General features: G+C 49.5%; 1 protein-coding gene across 1 annotated transcript; it reads left to right on the forward strand.

The window, feature by feature from the left end:
• The first annotated feature begins 16,497 nt into the window (after positions 1-16,497).
• On the forward strand, positions 16,498-19,982 carry ATP6V1G1 (ATPase H+ transporting V1 subunit G1). Its single transcript, XM_054646142.2, has 3 exons — positions 16,498-16,656; positions 18,328-18,428; positions 19,242-19,982. The coding sequence occupies exons 1-3, from the start codon at positions 16,575-16,577 to the stop codon at positions 19,413-19,415; spliced, it is 357 nt and encodes a 118-aa protein (XP_054502117.1). The 5' UTR covers positions 16,498-16,574; the 3' UTR covers positions 19,416-19,982.
• The last annotated feature ends 16 nt before the right edge of the window (positions 19,983-19,998 follow it).

Consider the following 19,998-nt stretch of genomic DNA (forward strand, 5'->3'; position numbering starts at 1 on the left):
AAACACACCCTGTGCAGGGGGAGGGAACATCTCCTCCTGACTTCAGCACAGGCTGCATCAGGCCCATTCACTCTTCCCTGCAGCAAACCATTTCCACAACCATTTTACAGATGCCACAGAGGGAGAAGACCTGTTCAGGGACACATGGGACAGCCCAGAGCAGCTGTGCCATCCCCCATCCCATCCCATCCCATCCCATCCCATCCCATCCCATCCCATCCCATCCCATCCCATCCCAGCCCTGCTTGGTTTCCCCAGGGCTGAGGAATTGGTGTTGCTGTAGGATCTCTCTCCTTCCCTTTAGCACTGCAGACAGCACCAGGAGGACTTGGTGAGCTTTTTGCTGCAGAATCTCCTGGGAAAAGGCTGAATTGCTTTTGTTCCAGCAGCTGAGGGTTTCAGAGCCTGCTTATGAAAGCGGGGAAAGGAAGAAATAACAGAGAGAAGTGGATGGAGTCAGATGTGCTTTAAGAGGAAGGGTTTACACTAGATGGCACCTGATCTCACCACTTTGGATGCAGAAGGTAAAGCCAGCAGGATTACTGTAGGGAAGGATGTTATTCCTTCCCCAGGAGCTGCCTTTGTGGCCCTCCCTGAGCTCCCAGCCATGCAGGAGGAGCTAGGGGGTGGAATGAGATGGTTTTTAAAGTCTCTCCCAACCCAAACCAGTCTGTGATTGTACAGCCTGAGCTAGAGCTGCCCACCCCGCCATCCACTTTCTGCCCCTAAGTACCATCAATGAGATTCCCATTAAAAAAAAAGCTGGTAAATAAATAAAATCTAAATGGTGAGTGAAGAGATGATTTCTCTACAGAAGCAGAACCAGCAACAAGTCCCAGCCCTCTCCTGAATTATTTTGCCTCCTCTTGGATCCCCCCTGGACTGGGGAAGGGATTACTGTAGGGAAGGATGTTATTCCTTCCCCAGGAGCTGCCTTTGTGGCCCTCCCTGAGCTCCCAGCCATGCAGGAGGAGCAGCTCACCCTGCAGCCAGCACTGCTGTGCATGTTAAACACCCTTTGCATAACCCCACTCAGAATCTCTTTCCAGGTGCTGGAGTTCCCTGCTTTGCTCAGCCCGAGCTGCTTCCAGAGCCACTTCCAGAGGCTCAACATGCCCAGCCTGTTTCCAGGCAGGTTTCTCTCACTGGAAGCACAAGCTCCCTCCGGGGAGGCAGAGGGAGTAAGAAAGGCTCTGTCCCTCAGGGACTTAACTCTGAGGCAGCAAAGCCACTGCAGGCAGGGCTGTGACGTGATAATCCAGCAGATCCACCCTGAGCACTGCACAGCGGTCACTTGGGCATGTGGGGACACTCCAGCTCTGCCACAGGGCTGTGACCGTGCTCACAGGGGTCCCAGGATGAGGGAAGAGACAAGGATCTGACTCCATGTTTCAGAAGGCTGATTTATTAGTTTATGATATATATAACACTAAAACTATACTAAAGGAATAGAAGAAAGGATTTCATCAGAAGGCTGGCTAAGAATACAAAAAGAAAGAATGATAACAAAGGTTTGTGGCTTGGACTCTCTGTCCGAGCCAGCTGGGCTGTGATTGGTCATTAATTAGAAACAACCCCATGAGCCCAATCCCAGATGCCCCTGTTGCATTCCACAGCAGCAGATAACCATTGGTTACATTTTGTTCCTGAGGCCTCTCAGCTTCTCAGGAGAAAAAAATCCTAAGGAAAGGATTTTCCATAAAAGATGTCTGTGACACAGGGGTGGCACAGAGACACCAGAGCCCAGGCCCTGCTCTCACACACTCCCTGAGAGGATATGGAAGGTGCTGAATGTCGCCACATTTCTCTTCACAGAGAAAAGCAAGGCACAATTCTTCTCAAGAATATTTCTGGGTTTAACATTCTCTGAACATCAGAGAAAGAAAACACAATTCTTATTTGCTGTGCCTGTGTTTGTGCAAAAGTAGAATGCAATATGGAGATTGTTTACCCAAAGTGTTGGTGTTTTGTTTCCTTGGCCTGTCAGGGCCAGGTGTGTGTGTGTGTGTGTGTCAGGACTGTTGGGTGACAGTCATGAGATTCAGTGCAGTGTGTGCAGGGTTGAGTGCTTGGCAGATTCAGTTTTAGATGTACAGAATAATATAGTATAATAGTCATTAATTAGCCTTCTGATATCAGTGGAGTCCTCCTCATCATTCCTCCTTCTTTGGGGCCTTCTCAGCACAGCTATAGCTGAAGACAAAATAATGGTTTCAGCTGAAGACAAAATGCCATGGTTTCAGCAGCCCACAGAGGATGAAGGGTTTGCAGGAACCCCTGCTCCACACACATCCACACACCCATGGAATGAGTCAGGGAATTGCTGTGGGAGAAGAGGGAAGAGCTGCCAGCTGGGAAGAGGAGAAGAGGGGCTGAGCCTCAGGCTGCTCTGGTGCAGCACATCCTTTCTCCTGCTGCCATCAGGAGTCAGACCCTGGAGGAGAGAGCTGGCCTCAGTCTATGGGGACAGTGGCCATTCCTGAATTACCAGCCTGGACCTGGATCTAGGCTGGATGGATGGGCCTTGGAGCAAGCTGGTCTAGGGGAAGGTGTCTCTTGGGGGTGGAATGAGATGGTTTTTAAAGTCTCTTCCAACCCAAACCAGTCTGTGATTGTACAGCCTGAGCTAGAGCTGCCCACCCCATCATCCACTTTCTGCCCCTAAGTACCATCAATGAGATTCCCATTAAAAAAAGCTGGTAAATAAATAAAATCTAAGTGGTGAGTGAGGAGATGATTTCTCTACAGAGGCAGAACCAGCAACAAGTCCCAGCCCTCTCCTGAATTATTTTGCCTCCTCTTGGATCCCCCCTGGACTGGGGAAGGGATTTCTGCTCCTGGCAGCTCCACAGCACCTGTGTCACATGTGTCAGAGTGTAAGGTCACAGTCGTGCTGCTCTGAAGACATTTGCAGGGAAATTGCCTCTCCCAAGCCCAGACACTCATTGCTTCAGCAGGAGGCAGCGAGCAGATTACATGAGATAATTTAGTAGCTGACATTAAAAACACCTCATTTAGCCTGGAATAAAAATATCTTCATTCAACCTAAACTATATTAAGATAACTGAATTCATAGGTTTTGAGTAGCTGCTCACCTGGGCAGCTGAATGAAGACTCCAAATCAACATCTCCCTGTCACTGTGTCCCTGCTGGAAAGCAGCAATGCCAGCAGGGACTGTGGGAGCAGAAGGATCCTCATGGGGCCTAAACCTCCCTCCCTGCCACAGCAGATTGAATTTCCCAGCTTTCCTGGATGAATTGCTTTTTACCTTCTCCCTGGTGTGGGCCAAGGCCTCCAGTTAAGAGAGCAGAGAGATGAATTTTGCTGCATCTCAAGCAGCTGTTGCTCTGCTTGGTTTAATGCTGTGCTGTGAGCAGAGCCATGGCTACAGAGAGAGAGTTAATAATATCCTGAATGAGACAAGAGACAGGGAGAGGAGATGGAATGGGATGCAGGGAGGAGGGATACTTTAAACACTGGTTTATCTGACAAATTCTGCAGTTATACATCCTCCACTCTGCTTTCCAGCAGACAGATGGAAACAATTTTTACATGGCTTAAGCAGAGAAGAAGCAAATGAACTCTTGCTCCCAATGCAAGACTCAACAGCACAGGTACCACCTCTGTAACCTTTGGAGACCTCCATAATGAAGGAATTACCAAAAAAAAAGGAAGATAAAGTCCTTGTCTGACCCCATTTTGGGGGCAGCAGGTGCTCTGAGGTGTTTGGGATGCACTCAGGCACCAGTTCAGGAGAATCTTCCCCCAGCAGCTCCAAGATCCTGCCTTTCAGCAGCAGCTCCCAGAGCTCTTTGTGCATGGGTGTTACCACCCCTGCTTCCCAGCAGCTCCAAAAAGCACCACTGGCAATGCCCAGAGTGCTCTAATTTGGGATTCTCCATCTCAGTACCTCTTTTTCTATTATCCAGAAGAGTCAGAATTTGCCATCCCCCTGCCACGTAGGCTGCCAGCAGTTCCAGGTGCTGGTGCTCCCTGCAGCTGCCCAGGTAGGGAGGACTCCCTGGAGGTACAGAGGTGCCTCATCAGCACAGCACTTTTCATAGAAAAACAATCAAATCAAAGCCCTATGGCACCCTGATCCCTTGGATCCCTTCCAGAGGTGCCCCAATCTCTTCAGGCCCTCTGGGTGCCCAGCTCATAGCTGGGGGTGCTCCAGTTCCCACCTGTTGGGGAAGATGAAACAGGAAAGCCTTATAAATATGATTGCCTGGCAAAAGATTTTGAGAATATAGAAACTATAAGTGAGATTGAAATGAAAGCAAGCTTTGAGATCCCTCAGTTACTGAACACCTGGAAAACAATGGTGTGGCCAGCTGAAGGTGATCCCCTTTTGATGGAACAACACCCTCTGCTTGCAGACAGGCCCAAGGGTCAGAGCAGACTCTGCCAGCTCGGCAGAAGGGGCCCAAAGAGGAGTTTGTAGGGTTTAAAATGTAACACAGGATGGTAATGGAATGATTCTTATAGGCTGTATGGAAATGCTATAGGATTTGTATCTTATACTAGATTGGTTAGTGAGAATTAGAATATTCAACACAGAAGATTTATGGTGTTGTAATGGGAACCTTGCTCTCTTACCCTTTTACTCTCTCACCCTCTCATCCTCTCATCCTCTCTGCCCCTCTCTTCTCTCAGCCTGCTCTGAGCTGTGCCTGGCAGCTCCCAGCAGGGCCCTGCCCCCAGGCCCTTTGCAATAAACCCCAAGTTCCAGCCCTGGCTGCAGAGATCTCTCATCTCCATCCATCCCCACCGTGCTACCCCCAATGCTCCCACACCCACCCTCTCTCTGAACACAACACAACATCTGCCACAGGGATTTGGTCTGAGCTGACACTTTTTGGGCCAGATGCTCCTGAAAGTGATGGACAGAGGGAGTTCCAGCCATGAGGAATTGCAGGACAAACTCACCTAGTAGCAGTTGCAGCAGCACCTTTGGCTGCAACAGAGATGCCTGATTTAAAATCTTAGGGTATCCTGAGCTGGAAGGAACCCACAAGAATCATCAAAGTTCAACTCCTGGCCCTGCATAGGGCAACCCAAACAATCCCACCCTGTGCCTGAGGGCATTGTCCAAAATGCTTCTTGAACCCTTGAGGACCAGACCCCAAAGAATCCCTTCAGAGACTGCATGGATGTGCTTGGAGCATGGAACCAATCTCTGCCTGTCCATGGACTGCAGGAAATGCTGCTAAACCAGAGGAGATGTCACTGTCCTTCTGGATTTGCTCCCTGGAGCTCTGTCAGAGAAGTCAGAAGGCATTTGGCATGTGCAGCTGAATATCAGACTTACAATGAGGACGTCTGGGCTTGTTTCCCAGCTTTGAGACTGACACACTTTGCAAGCTCAGTCAGTTCTCCTTCCTCCCCAGGCCGGATTTCATCCCACTCTGCACCTTCCCCAGTCATTTTGTACCTGCACAAAGCATTAACCCAGCCAGAACATTTTGCTCACTTAGATGGGTGTCACATCTAACACCAAGAGGGGAGTGCTTTCAGCATCACTTAATGAGGCTTTGCTGCTTTGCATAAAAACTTGGCAATGAGCTGGGCAGGATGATAAAGGAGGAGGAGAGCTGCCAGCTGCCAGGCAGGAGAGACAGACAGCTCCTGTCACCCTCCTCCTCCTCCTTGGACACAAGCAGGGTGGGCTGGGAAGGCAGCCAGGCTGCTGTTGGGGGCTCCAGCAGGATCTGTGTTCACAGCCCAGCCCACAGGGGCTGTGTTAACCTCTCATCCCTGCTCTCCCAGCAGTGTGCCTGTCCCAGATCCCAGCGTTTCCCCACTGCTTTCTGAAGTTATTACTCTATTATTGCTCCCTGCAAACCTCCAGCTCTTCCAATGCACTCAACCCAAGGCTGGTGCAGCCAAATTCTCCTCCCTGAGCTCTGCCAGGAGCACTGACTCCTCCCTTCCCCTCTCACAGCCTCCAGTCCCCTTTCTCCTGCCACCAATAAACACTCCCAGGGTTTCAAGTTTTCCTCATCCAGGTTCCTTCTTGCATTCCCCTGCAGGGGGAAGATGCAGCTGGGTGACCCCTGCTCTGTTGCTTGATGGAAATGGTTCTTTTTTCCTTTTTCCCTTTTTCCCTTTGCTCCCTTAGCACAGAGAGGCTCTCAGAGCTGCAGAGGAACCTCTCAGGCTGGGTGGGTCCCATCTGCAGCTCCCTCTGGGCTATTGGGGACACCAAAGGGTAGAGTCCCCAATGCCACCTCAGCTTCCTACCCCTCCTGCTGTTTCCTTGCACTCCCCACAGCCTTTCTGGCTCAGAATGAGCCTTTCCTTCCCCCCCAAAAAAGGGAGATTTTTAGTTTCAAAGGAGTTTCTGGTGACAGGACATTTGCTGAGTTGTGACACAAGTTATGACTGTTGGAATTAATTTGTGTCTGTGAGTGGTCAGTGCTGGGGCTGAGGCTGCAGCTCTGTTTGCACCACCCAGGCTGTTCCTGCAGCTCCTGAGCTGTTCTCCCTGCAGGATGAGCCCTGTTCCACAGCATTTTAGCAGAGTTTATTAGGAGACACTGCTCAGTGTTTGATCTTGGAAGCTTTTCTCCCCCTGGTACAACCCAGAGCATTTAAGTGGTAAATTAGATGCATTTGGGATATGTATAAAAATGCAGAGCCATAGGCCAGGAGGCTGCTGGCATTGTTAACCTTGGGAATTCTGAATTACCCTTTTGGCAGGGGACTTGGCAGGGATTTTAACAAGAAATGCTGGAAAAAGCAAGGCTTGTTCTCTCATGGGTGACTATGCAGCCTGTAGCAAATTGTAAAGGAATTTTTTTTTTTTTTTTTTGCAAAAACCACTGATCTTCCTATCTTCCTTTGGCTTTCTAAGAACCAAATAATTTCCCTGATTTGGAGCATAGGGACAGACACATCCTCCAAAACCAGCTCTGTCTGTAGTGATGCACATTTAAATATCAACCTGCTACACCAAAGATCCTCATTCCCCAGGCACCAGACTCTGGTCACCTCCTTCTCCTGAAGGCACAGAAAAACCCAAATTTTAATGGGCTGAGTGCTTGCTGTTGCTATAAACAGCAACACAGAGCAGACAGGAGCTCAAGTCTAAGTGTCACATCAGGACATTACAAAAATCCCCAGCACTGGGAGGGTTGTGGCACCAGAACAGCAACTGAGACCTTTTATTTGATAAATAGCACAGGATTCTTTAGAACAGCTTGGAGAGAGAAAACCCTTAAAGCCCAGATTTAAGTGGAAAATAGCATGAAAGCCAATGTGGCTAATGATCTGACAAGGAACACTCCAGGCTAATTTAGGACTTCTTTAAGTAGAATGCTTGACTGGGGACCAGAAAAGCATTAAATCATGTAGGTGCTCCTTGGGAAAAGCATCTGTCATGAGGCTGTGGTGGGAAAGTTTTAATGTGGTTGGGGAACACAGAGATGAAGAGAATAGAGGTGGTTAAAGGAGAGATGGCAGCAGCCACTGACACTGCTGATTGCAAGGAACACAGGGAGGACAGTACCACAGACAGGGGAGGCACTTCATCTGCACAACCTACCCTTTTGCCAGAGTAATTTAGGAGTTCTTAAGCAAAATCAGTCCTTAAAGGAACTCCATCCATGTGTTCCACCTGGCTCTGGTTGCCCTGGGCAGCCCCACCCAGGCTGTCACCCCTGGCTCTCACTGGAGGGCTCAGGAGAGAATTTCAGCTCAGCCCTTGGCTCAGGCTGGGCTGTGTCATGGGTGGGTTTGTGCCTTGGGTTCCTGACTGCTTTCCTGGGGACCTATCTGGAAATGAGAGTTCTGGATGTCTGGAAATGATTCCTGACCAACCTAGAGCTCCTCTCCTTCTCACACAGGTGCTGTGCTCTCCTTTGTGAGTGTCTCAGGTTGGAAATGGGGCTGTGTGTTCTGTCCCCATCTGTCAGAGCTGGGGCAGTTCTCTGCTGTCCATGGGCAGTTTTTTCTTGATCTCTGCCCCAGCCAATCCTCCCTGCAGGAGATCTCTGCTGTCCATGGCCACTGAGTGTCCCTGCAGGGCTGATCCAATTCCAGCATCCCATGGGGAGATGCTGCATTGCCCAGGGCAGGAGCCAAGCATTCCTACCTGGATCCAATGTGAGCCTGGCACAGCACAGCAGCCTTTGCCCAGTGCATTGCCAGAGGAGCAGCTTCTGCTGCCCTGCATGGCCAGAGGGAGCCCAGGCCCATCTCCAGCAGCCCTGGAGCTGCAGAGGAAAACTCCCCCCTTGTGCAGGATCCCTGCTCCAGCAGAGCCACAGCTGGCACTGCAGGAGGGCTGAGCCCCCATGGGATGGGGCTGTGCCACCCCCTGACACACAGGGGACAGGGCATGGTCTGACTCTGGCAGTGTTGTTTTGTATTACTGCATTGTTCATTTTATTTTTATTTTCTTCCCTAATAACAAACTGTTATTCCTGCTCCCATATCTTTGCCTGAGAGCCCCATCATTTCAAAATTATAACAATTCAGAGGGAGGGGATTTCCATTTTCCATTTCAGGGGAGGTTCCTGCCCTCCTTAGCAGACACCTGGCTTTTCAAACCACAACAGTGAGGATGCTCCCTTTTGCTCCCTGTTCACTCTCCCTGGAACAACAACTCCTTTCTGCTGCTCTCAGCAGGGATCTCATGCCCTGAGGAGCTGTGATGCTGTGCCCAGGATGTAGGGTGGTGTATGCCATGTGATATGGCCAAAAAAGGGTGAGGAGTGATCATTGATCAGTTGTGTTGTCACATTCCAGTTCCAGAGCCTGGGCAGCAGCAGTCCCTGGATGAGAAGAGGCAAGTTAAAAAGGCCATGAAAATGAGGTGTTTGCCAGCAGCCCGGTTCAGCTTTGAAGAACAAACTCCTGACCTCTGATTTAGATGAGAGGCTGCCCAACCTGCTGGCTGCTATTTTTGCTTGGCTGTGCAGGCACCTGAAGCCAGGGGCTGCCTCCCCTCTTGTTTCTGGTGGCGAGATGTTTTGTGGGAGGTGTGGGGCTTGGCTTTTCCTGCTCTGCCTTTTGCCAGGAGAGGTCAGGAGCCAGTCCTGCCTGGAGCATCCCCACCACTGCCCTCTGCAGTCATGGGATGGTGACAAAGCCCTCCCACAGCAGCGTTTGCTCTTCTTTGATGCCATTTGAGCAGTTTTGGGTGCTCCTTTTGAATAGCCAACAGCTGATGAATAACCTGGTGCTTCACACGTGATGATGGTCGTCACAGTCTGGATCAATAAATACAATAAGCTTGAACAGGCTGGTTTTGTGAGCTCTTTAAAACCATATCCTCTATTAGAGACAGCAATCGATGGTGCTTGTTCCAGTTTAGCAGTGATTATGTGCTGGTTACTGCAAAAAGCCACCTGCAACCCAAAGTGGGGACTGTAACTTCCTGCTGGTGTACAGCACACCTGTCCTGCTCTAGAAATATAAGTTTTTAATTAAAGTGGATAAAGTGCTTCAGAAAATGCGATGTTCTTGTTTAAATACCAACCATCAGTCATGGCCAAGGGATTTAAACAGGGAAGTTTGGGTTTTTGCAAATAAATGTGAAGCTGGTGTCTCTTTTAGCTCAGTGCAATCCATCCTGAGTGTCAGCCCTGAATTCCATGTGCTCTCTAAACGAGGGAGTGAGGAGGAAAGGGATGTTCTATGGGTATGTACAAGGATTCTGCCCCAATGCAAGGAATAATTCAGCTCCCTGGGTGGGAGCAGGGCCCTTCCTGGGGCTCACTCAATGTTTCCTGTCTGGATCAGGAGCTGGGAGCAGATGACTCAGCCCACGTGCAGGAGTTATTCACTTGTGCCTGCATGGAAATGACAGTTCACATTCCAGCTGTGGATTTTGTGGGGTGGATTTGGGTATCTGGTGCTTCAGTGTCCTTCAAACATTGCAGCTTTGTTGGGTCCCTGTTCCTGTGGGGAAGGCAGCTGGACCCAGTGGGTTGAGTCTTTAGCAGTGGCCCTTCTGCATTCCAGGAGTTGTGTATGGAAAACTGCAGGAGCAAATCCAGAGAGCTCAGGGCTCTGGGATGCAGGGGGAGCAGGCCATCACTCAGCTGCTGGATGCTGAAGTAGCCACATTCCTTCCCATGTCCTTCATGCCCAGAAAAGCCACGTCTTGTCCTGGCTCCAGGCCCTGCAAAGTCATTCCCAAAGTCTGGAAAGAACTGGTCAGCAGGTAGAGGTGGGGAGGGGCAGAAAAAGAAGTCACATTACTTGTGTCTGTATCTTAGAGCTGTAAAATCCAGAAGCCTTCTCCTCCTTTGCCTTCTGCATTCCCAAAATAGTTTAATCATATTTTGGTTGGATTTTTCCTAGGTATTGCTCTGTTCTGGGGGATTTACAGTCCTGTAGAGAAACTCATGGCTTTGCAGTGCAAAAAACCCCCAGGCTACTAGCATGTGTGAGATGATTTATTGTTCTTGATAATCAATTTTTTACTGCAGCTGTTTCAGGTTAATCCCGCTATTAATATCCTGAAACCACTGAAGTGCAATCCCATTACACAGAGCCCAAACTCTGCTCCTGAGCCCGTGGCACAGTCAGGAAGATCATTGCAGCCCCTGCTCCAGCAGCTCTGAAACTCGGTGACCAAATGGCCCTGGGCTGCTTTGGTGGTGGCCACTTGCTGGGGAACTCATCCTGCCAGTGTGAGGCTCGATGCTGGGCAGAGCATGAAGCTGCTGGATGAGGGAGTGGAAAAATAGATTGATTTTATTTTTCCCTGCAGCTGAGAGCTGTCTGGCAAATCACAATGGAAATCAAGCAGGATGGAGCAGGGGTTTGATCTGGAGAGGGGAGAGAAGTGGGAGAACCAGGGGGTAATTCAGGTAAACTGAGTGGACTTGATTTTGCAATGAGCTGGGTAATTAAGAGTCCAAACTGGGCAGGAGCCTTTGGGTTGGTTTTGTCAAAATCAGAACCACGGGAGGGTCGTGCTGGCTGTGGGTTTATTTTTGGCTTTTTCCCATAGTCCTGCAGCAGTGGATGGGGACAGTGAGCACAGGGATGTAGAGCTTGGATTTTCAAAGGCATTAAGGCTAAATATAGACGTTGGTTATTAAGATTTTTCCGTGAATGTTGTAAACAAATTAGTTCCACTAGGTAGCTATCTGCATGCCTAGGTGCTTATGTACCTCTGAAAAACCTTCCTGGAGGAGCTATTTGTTGTCTGGCTTCAGTCTCCAAACTTTCTGAGCTGGGAGAGAGGGAAGTTCACCTTCCTGGGGTAATTCCAAGCATTTGGTTGAACTTGTGCAGTGAAAGAGTCTATCGCTCCACTGCCTTTATGGAGAAAAATCTGCTTCATTTAGCAGGCAGGAGCCCTGCAGCTGAGTGATGTGAGCAGTCCCACGAGGAAGCTGCACACCAGCAGCTCTTGTTCTACATCTCCTCAGGCCCCAGAGGCTGCAGGGATATTTGCTGGAGCTCCAGACATTGTCAGATCCCAGCATCACTTTTGTTTGAATAAGTGGTGGAGAAGGATCCTCCAGCACCCGCAGCTCCATCCCTCGTGGCCTAGAAATTCATCAGCTGCTCCAGGCTGCTTGGCATCACTGCTGCAGTGTTTTGTTATTGTCACACATTTCCATTTCTCCCGAGCTTATGATAAGCATCCAAATTAAACTGCGGCCTCCGATGTTTTTGATATTTCCAGGCAATATTGATAATGAAGCTTGTGCTGTGCTGTGTCATTTACTCAAAGAGCTGCGAGCACCAAACAATCTCTGTACACAGGGATTGTCTCATCCATCACTGCAAGTCAGTGTGACTGTACAACAGTGCACAATGACATTACTCAGTGATTTGGGGCAGAGAAAGTGGAACTGAGAAACCAAAAGATCTTTTATGTTGGGGAAAAAACCAATATTTTCTGTGTGTTTCTTCCCATGGAGTGGGAGTAATGCTCTAGTGAAGAACTGGAAGTTGCCTTCAGCAGGCACAACGTTGGTGCTGCCCGTTACAGGATGTGGTGGTGTTTGAGGGTCCCCAGGATGAGGGAAGAGATGAGAATCTTGACTCCATGTTTCAGAAGGCTGATTTATTATTTTATTATATATCTTATATTAAAAGAAAATTATATACTAAAACTATACCAAAGAAAGAGAAAGAAGACATCAGAAGGCTAGAAAAGAGTGAGTAATAAAACCTGGTGACTGACCAGAGAGTCTGACACAGCTGGACTGGGATTGGTCATTAAGTAAAAACAATTCATATGGAACCAATCAAAGATTTACCTCTTGGTAAGCAACCTCCAGACCACATTCCACAGCAATCAGAAAATTATTGTTTACATTTCTTTTCTGAGGCTTCTCAGCTTCTCAGGAGAAAAATCCTGGAAAAGGGATTTTCATAAAATATGTCAGTGACAACAGGAGATGCTGTTTATTGCTGTATTTACTCCAGAAGCTTTTTTGCTTTGCTGTCACATCCAAAACTCCTGGTGCAGACCAGGATTCATGAGGGCCCTCCCAGGATGTTCCCTGATGGAGGAATCCCAGTGGATGGGACACACGGACGCCCCATGGGGAACACTCAGTCTTGTGTCCATTTATCTTCCCAGCCACGTCCTTTGCAAAGGCCACCTGACCTCTGATTGAGCATGGAGGCCAGGAGATGTCAGGGAAACAGGAATGGAGATTTCCTGTGGTTGACAAGGAATTAATAAGCTCTGCTGACACTTGATCCCACAAAAGAACATATAAACAGAGCTCCCATGCTGGCTCTTACAAAATATCCTGATTTATGTGAAACTGAGCCTGGTGGGTGATGTAAGGCACTGGCACAGCTAAGCATCACCCCAAAGCAGCTCTCTTATCCTGAAGGAGGAGAACAGGGGCTGACACAGAAATATGGCTTCTTAAACTGCTTTTAAAAAAATCAATTCTTACAATATCAATATAAGTCCATTCTGGTGTAATTCCATCACTGCAATCAGGTTACTCCGGGCTTTAAATTGTCCTTGATCACAGAGCAACTCCAGATGATAAATGGAGCTTTCTTTCTCATTTTGGGATATTTGGGCCAAATTCTTGGCACAGGTCAGGTACAGATAAGTGGCACCAATTTGTGCATTTCAGGGTTTAATTGATTTTTCTATGTAAATTCTATTGTTATGATGTACTTTTATTTTTAATACTCTGTTAATAAATGAAAAAAATTCATCCAAAATATGAATGCTAGTTAATAATTATTCACTGACCATATTTTAATAATCAACCAATGATGTTTTATCAACATCCAGCAGCTGCATCACCTCAGTGCATTTCTGTGAATGAATTAAACCTCAGAAGAGAGAGATCAGCTCAGTTCCCAGGGGCGAACACAAAACCTCTTTGAAAGAGCAGACAATTGCACAGAATAACAGTTTAACTTGGGGAATGGAGAATAATAACGGATCCAATTGAAAGTGCAAGGGAATTTAGAGAGGAAAAAATGTAATTACCTGCTCTGGAAAGGAGCCACAAACTGTTTAAAATCTCGTTCTTCCCAAATATGTCTGGGAATCCTTAATGACAGCAGGATCATGAGACATGGCATGTGTTGCAAAAAAGAAAAGCAAAAACAAGCTGTATTTTTTCCCCTTGGTTCTAGAAATATAGAAAGCCCTATAATCTAGAAATATCTGCTTGTATTTCAGGAACCTGTGTGACACAAGCTTGGAGTTGTGACCCAGTGTAGAACAAAAGAAGAGCGAGGAGAGATGCAGCTCCAAAATGAATATAAGTATTTAATGCTTGCAGGAAAATAAAAAAGCTTTTGGAAAAAGAATGAAAATTAAGTAAGTGATGTGTTTAATTTAATTTTCATTATTGTGGTCCGTGAAAACAGCTAAAAGAAAAAGAAAATCCTTTCATTTGTTTATTTTAATAATTTGTTTTCCCATCCTAGAGAGCAGGACCAGCCTCAGCCTCCTATAAATATCCTTCCTTCAGTCTCTGTTGAATGTGAGGTGCATGAAATTTAGGATTGGTGAGGTTTATCATCTTCTGATGTCTTTTGCCCAGTGCTGGACAAATAAAGGGATGCCAATGTCAGTGTCAGCAAGAGCTGCCTCTCTAATAGCAAGTGACAAGCTCATGTTCCCTGAGTCTGAGGGAATAAAAGCCAAGCTCAGAAGCACTCCTGATGCTAATTAATTCTCAACCAATTTCTGGTAAAATTCAAGTGGTTCCAGCAGCTTTTATTTATACCTGTGCAAGTCTGAGGATTGGAAATGATGGGTTTTGGTTTGTTTTTGTTTTTGCAGCCAGCAAGAAGTGATTTTTTTCAAACGTTAAGTGAATGGGGAAGTTGTTCCAACAGCTTTTGGATTCACATGTGTTTCATGTGACACACACCATGAAGTTTCAATTAGCTTTTAGGCAATTGTAAATTAGAAAGCAACACAACCAAGCCAAAGATTGTTTTAAATACGAACTGTTATTGTCTCATTTGTTAACTGTCAAAATGAAGTAGCTAAAAACTCATCACGTGCTTTTTTTAAAGCAACCTAGAGCTGAAATTTGGAGGGATTTTTGTCTGAAAATTTAGTGTGATCAGCTCCAATGTGTTTCAGGGGGCAGAAAAGGGCAGTGTTCTCATTATCACCTTACAGACAGAAGCTGTGAGTCTGAAAATCACCATCACCCAGGAGAAAAACAACACCCCAGTGCTGCCTGTGGCTTCAGGACAGAGCCAGACCCCTTTGGACCCCTTTGCTCCAAACCCTGTTTGATCCCTGGTATCCCCTTCAGAGCATCCTGCTCTGGGGTCATCTCTGGGTTCAGCTCAAGGGATTTAATTAACAAGGAACATTCCTGAAAACACGGGAACAGCTAATGAGCATGGTGGGTTTTGGATGGGATGGGGCTCAGGGGCATGGTCTGAGGGCCGTGGGGGTCAGAGGGAGAGTTTAATGATTTTGTGGCCTTGGTGTGAGGTGAGAGGAGGGCAGGGGCTCCTGGGGCTTGGGGTCAGATGGGAAGAATCTCATTTCTGGGTTGTTGCTGCTGTAAAGAAGCCTGGGTCTGCCCCAGCTGACCTCACCAGGTTTTTTTGGCTGCAACATATTTTGGAATAGAGACAGCATGTCAGGGTGGCTTGGAAGTAAAGGAGGCCCCTTCCAGCCCAAACCATTCTATGATTTCCTGTGACAACCTGAGCGTGTCCCCTTGCTGGAGCTGCCCCATCTGTGACAGATGATGTAGGACCAGATTTGCTGGGTTTTCCTTCTGCCAGCACAGCCTGGCTGTGATGCCACAGCTCCCAGTGCCCCATCCCAGCACCTGAGCCTTCCTTCAAACCCCAGAATGATGGCCTGAGCTCTTCTCCCCATCTTTCCTTTTATCTTTCACCGAAGCAAATATTCCCTGAATGGATGGGCACGCTAAGCCCATTCACTTAACGGCTGGGCCCAGCTGAAGGTCACCCTGAAAACACTCATAATTCCTATTCAGCACTATAAATATGCATTTGATTCATTGTCTCCTGTCCCTTTCATCACGGGGGATGGAGGAGGCGGACCAGCAGCCCCCCTCTGCCTCTCCCGGCAGCGATGAGTCACTGTCCTGGCTCTGAGGCTTCATCAGAGCGATATTATTTGACAATAATTGTAATTTATGCTCTGAAAGTGCTGGGGGAGCTGCGTTCAGGGCTTTCAATGGCCCCTGGGATGTGATGGGTGAGGGTTGGGTGGGATGGGGGTGTTTGGAGGACACTTGGGAGCCCCTGGCAAAGGATTTCCAGGATGGTTTTAAAGCCCTCAGAGCACCAGTGGCTCTGTGCTGGAGGTGACACCAGGATGGGGGTGTTCAGGGGACACTTGGGAGTCCCTGGCAAAGGATGTCCAGGATGACTTTAAGACCATAAGAGCACCAGTGGCTCTGTGCTGGGGGTGACACTGGTATGAGATGACACCTCAGGGGACACTTGGCTCTCTGGGAGCCCCTGGCCAAGGATGTCCAGGATGGTTGTAAAGCCCTCAGAGCACCAGTGGCTCTGTGCTGGAGAGGACACCTTGGGGGACACTTGGTTCTCTGAGAGCCCCTGGCAAAGGATGCCCAGGATGATTGCAAAGCCCTCAGAGCACCAGTGGCTCTGGTGTCACACAGGTGGGTGACACCAGCAGTGGGGAGGAGATGCCACAGCCCAGGAAGGACCAAAGCATCCCTGGTGCCCTTGTCACTGCTCATCCGGGGGTTGCTGCAGTTTCAGCGATTAGAAAACGCGAAAGAAACAAAACCAAGCCGCAGCAGCGCCTTCCTGCAGGGGTTTAAGTGGATTTGGGGCACCGAAAGGGCTCAGGAGCGGGGGGCGGGGAGGCCCAAAATGGCTTCGGCCGGGGGCTCCCCTCAAAAACCATGGGGCGTGGCCTGGCGCTATGGAGGCGTGGCCAAGCAGCACAGGGGCGTGGCTAATCTAATGGAGTGTCTTGATAGGCGTGGCCTAACAGCGGGGTGGAGTTGTGGGCGGGACTTACAGCTCGCTGTATGGACTATCGCTCTGAGGGGGCGTGGTGGAGGGCGTGGCCGGCGCGGTGTGGGCGTGGCCCGCGTGACGCAGTGACGCTGCCGCGGCCCGGCCGGACGGAGTGGCCGCCATGGCGAGCCAGTCGCAGGGCATCCAGCAGCTGCTGCAGGCCGAGAAACGCGCTGCGGAGAAGGTGGCCGAGGCCCGCAAGAGTGAGTACGGCATGGCATTGCCCGGCCCAGCCGCGGGGGGTGTGGTGGCGGGAGAGCCCGGCTCGGCCCGGCCCGGCCCGGTCTGGCCTGGTCTGGCCTGGCCTGGCCTGGCCTGGTGCGGCCGCCTCAGGCCTTGCGGCCCGGCGCTGAGGGCGGGGGGTAGCGGGGATCCCCCAGCCCGGGTGTGCTCGGATATCCCCCAGCCCTGCCCCGGGGTGCTCGGAGATCCGTGGGGCCCCCAGGAGAGCAGCGCTGGAGGCTCCCCAAGAAGGCTCAGTGCGGTGTGAGGGGTCGGAGCCGCACCGGGGCCCTCCTGGCAGAGCCCAGCTCGGGGGCTCCTGGCTCTCTGCAGGACATGGTCACCATAACCTGGCCTTGGCTTGGGGCATGGCTGTGCCTCTCTCTGTCCTTCCTGCCTTCAGCTGGTGAAAACAGTGTGTTTCCAAATCAGTAATTAATAGAACTGTTCATTCCTAATAGATCCAAGTTAGGTTCTCCTGTTATGCAAGAGAAATTCGGGTTGCAAAGACCCCCAAGTTAGCAAATCTTTTCTGCTTTAAACAAATACGTATGTATATCTCTATTTATATACCTGCCCTGGTTTGCAGTTCAACCCCCTGACAGTGTGGCAAGAGGCAGATTTTTGTAGTTCACTCCAGTGGTGATAGTCTTGGAGGGGAGAATGTGGTGGGAAGTCCCTGAGGGGAAGTTGAGGCAATGGCCTGGACTGCTCTTGGTTTCACAGCTGGTCTGGCAAAACTAAGGTTTAATGCTCTTTCTGTTGAGCTTTTTTGGGGATCTCACAGAAGCTGCACACTCACGTGGGTTGGAGTAATCCTAAACACAGGTACACACTTGAGAACTTACTGGGAGAAGGCCTGCAAAGAGGACCTTGGAGGTTCTGGTGGGTGAGGGGCTGGACATGAGCCTGCAGTGCATTCACAGCCTTTAGGGCCAAACACATCCTGGGCTGAGCCCAGCGTGGGCAGCAGGGCAGGGGGGATTGTGCCCCTGTGCCCAGGTGAGACCCCACCTGCAGAGCTGCCCCAGCCCTGGCCCAGCACAGGCAGGAGCTGGAGCTGCTGCAGAGATCCAGAGGAGGCCATGGAGCTGCTCCAAGGGCTGGAGCCAGGCTGGGAGAGCTGGGGGTGCTCACCTGGAGAAAAGAGAAGGCTCCAGGGAGGGCTCAGGGCCCCTTCCAGGGCCTTAAATATGCTTTTGAAAAGGAGAGAAAGGGACTTTTTATATGGAAAGTGACAGAGGGCAGAGCTAGGTGGGATACTGGGAGGGAATTCTCCTCTGTGAGGGTGGGCAGGCCCTGGGTCCCTGGCAGTGCCCAAGGCCAGGCTGGACAGGGCTGGGAGCAGCCTGGGACAGTGGGAGGTGTCCCTGCCATGGCAAGGGTGGGATGGGATGGGATTTAAGGTTCCTTCAGCCCAAACCAGGCTGTGAATAAGCCAGACCTGATGTTGCCTGGTGCATCCCCCTGCTCTCAATTCTCCGTGGTGGGAGCTCCTGGCTCAGTGACATCGGCCATGGTTTGCTGGGCTCCTCCTGAGTTCAGCACACTCCTGCAGAGGGAGCAAACACTGTGGTGATGGCTGTGCATGAGGAAAACACACTCTCAGTGCTTTCTCCTCTTTCTTTGCCTTGGTTTGTGCTGTGGAGCAGGGAAGAACCGGAGGCTGAAGCAGGCCAAGGAGGAGGCCCAGGCAGAGATCGAGCAGTACCGCCTGCAGCGGGAGAAGGAGTTCAAGGCCAAGGAGGCAGCGGTTGGTGTTCTCCATCACTCTCTTATTTCCAGCCCATTTGCCTTGTCCTGGGGCTGCCTTGCCCTGGCAGCACCCTCAGGGTGGAGTGAGTTGCAGCAGGAGCACTTCCCCAAGTGCCTTCCTGTGAGGCACAGCCACGTGTCCCAGAAAAACCCGTGGAAGTGGCTCAGGACACAGGGTGTGTTGCATCTCAACTGTCAGGGAAAGAGTTTAATGAGCTCCTGAGTGACAGCCTCCCAGAAGCTGCTGTGTGTAGCAGTGTCCAGAAGAGACTGAGCTCATTGCTCCTGTCACAGGCTCGTTTCCTATGGTGCTGACACAGCAGAGACCACTTGCTCTGTCACTGGTTGCCAGAAGGGAGGGGTGAGATTTTTATAAAGATTCTCCAAGGGTAGGAGCAATGGGATGGTGGGAATTGTGCTTAAAGTGACTCCTGGGTGTTACTTTTCTTGCACTCTCTAGTGCAGTTGTGCCCAGGGGTTCCAGCTGTCTATAGAGCAGAACCTGTATTTTGGGCACTCCTTAGAAACTCATGCTCTGAACTGGTGGATAATGGATAAATTGCAGGCAGTTGGAACAAGATGATCTTTAAGGTCCCTTCCAACCCAAATAATTTGATGATTCAGTAAAAGGCAGAGGCTGAGGATGAAATATGTGGACAAGTTTAAGGTGAAATCTGAGCAAAAAACGTAGCAGTACTTTTTTTAATATTTATATTAATATTCTCTCAACAAAGATTAATGTCTGAGGTGGTCCAGAATAACAAAACACAGAGCTTGGCATGGTGATTGCTCTTTTCTTTGCTGTTTGTAGGCCCTTGGCTCCCATGGCAGCTGCACCACTGAAGTGGAGAAGGAGACTCAGGAAAAGATGAGTGTAATCCAGCAGAACTTCCAGAAGAACCGGGAGGTGGTGATGTCCCAGCTGCTGTCCCTGGTGTGTGACATCAAGCCCGAGATCCACGTGAATTACCGCATCAATGGCTAGTGCTGGGAGCTGGGAGCAGAGTCCTGGCAGTGCTGGGAGGAAAGTCTGAGCTTCAGCTGGAATGTACAGCTCTTAGCCATACCTTACCTGTCCTCCTTGTCCATGTGTTAAATTATTTCAGTGAGCCCTTGGAGTTCTCTTAGTTTCTCTTTTGACACGGATTCAGAGCTTATTCGAACATGAAGTGGCCATGTCTCAGATGTGTGCTAAGTTATTAACTAGATATTTTCCAGCTGGCACAGGAATGCTCCCTTTCCATGGTGACAGTATGCAGTGAGAGGCTTCCCTCTGTGAAATAGAAAAGGGAGAGAGCTGCTGGCCTGTGTCAGTAATTGCTAAACCTGTGTACCTGTATTCCTGTTGACCAAATTGCATTTCTCAGTGTGTTGTTAAACCTCTGCACAGGGTTTAAACCCTGTAAGAAGAATTCTCTGGCTGTGCAAGTCCTGGCTGATCATTTTCAGGTGCTTGAGTTTCTCTGTATTGAATCCTCTGTATATTCTGCTGTTAGCTTGAGGTACAAGTCTGGCATTATGACACCTGAAAGTAAAAACACTTCACTCCAAAGCCTCTGCTCAGTCTG

Source organism: Agelaius phoeniceus, chromosome 21, assembly GCF_051311805.1.
Source record: "Agelaius phoeniceus isolate bAgePho1 chromosome 21, bAgePho1.hap1, whole genome shotgun sequence".
Lineage (NCBI taxonomy): Eukaryota > Metazoa > Chordata > Aves > Passeriformes > Icteridae > Agelaius > Agelaius phoeniceus.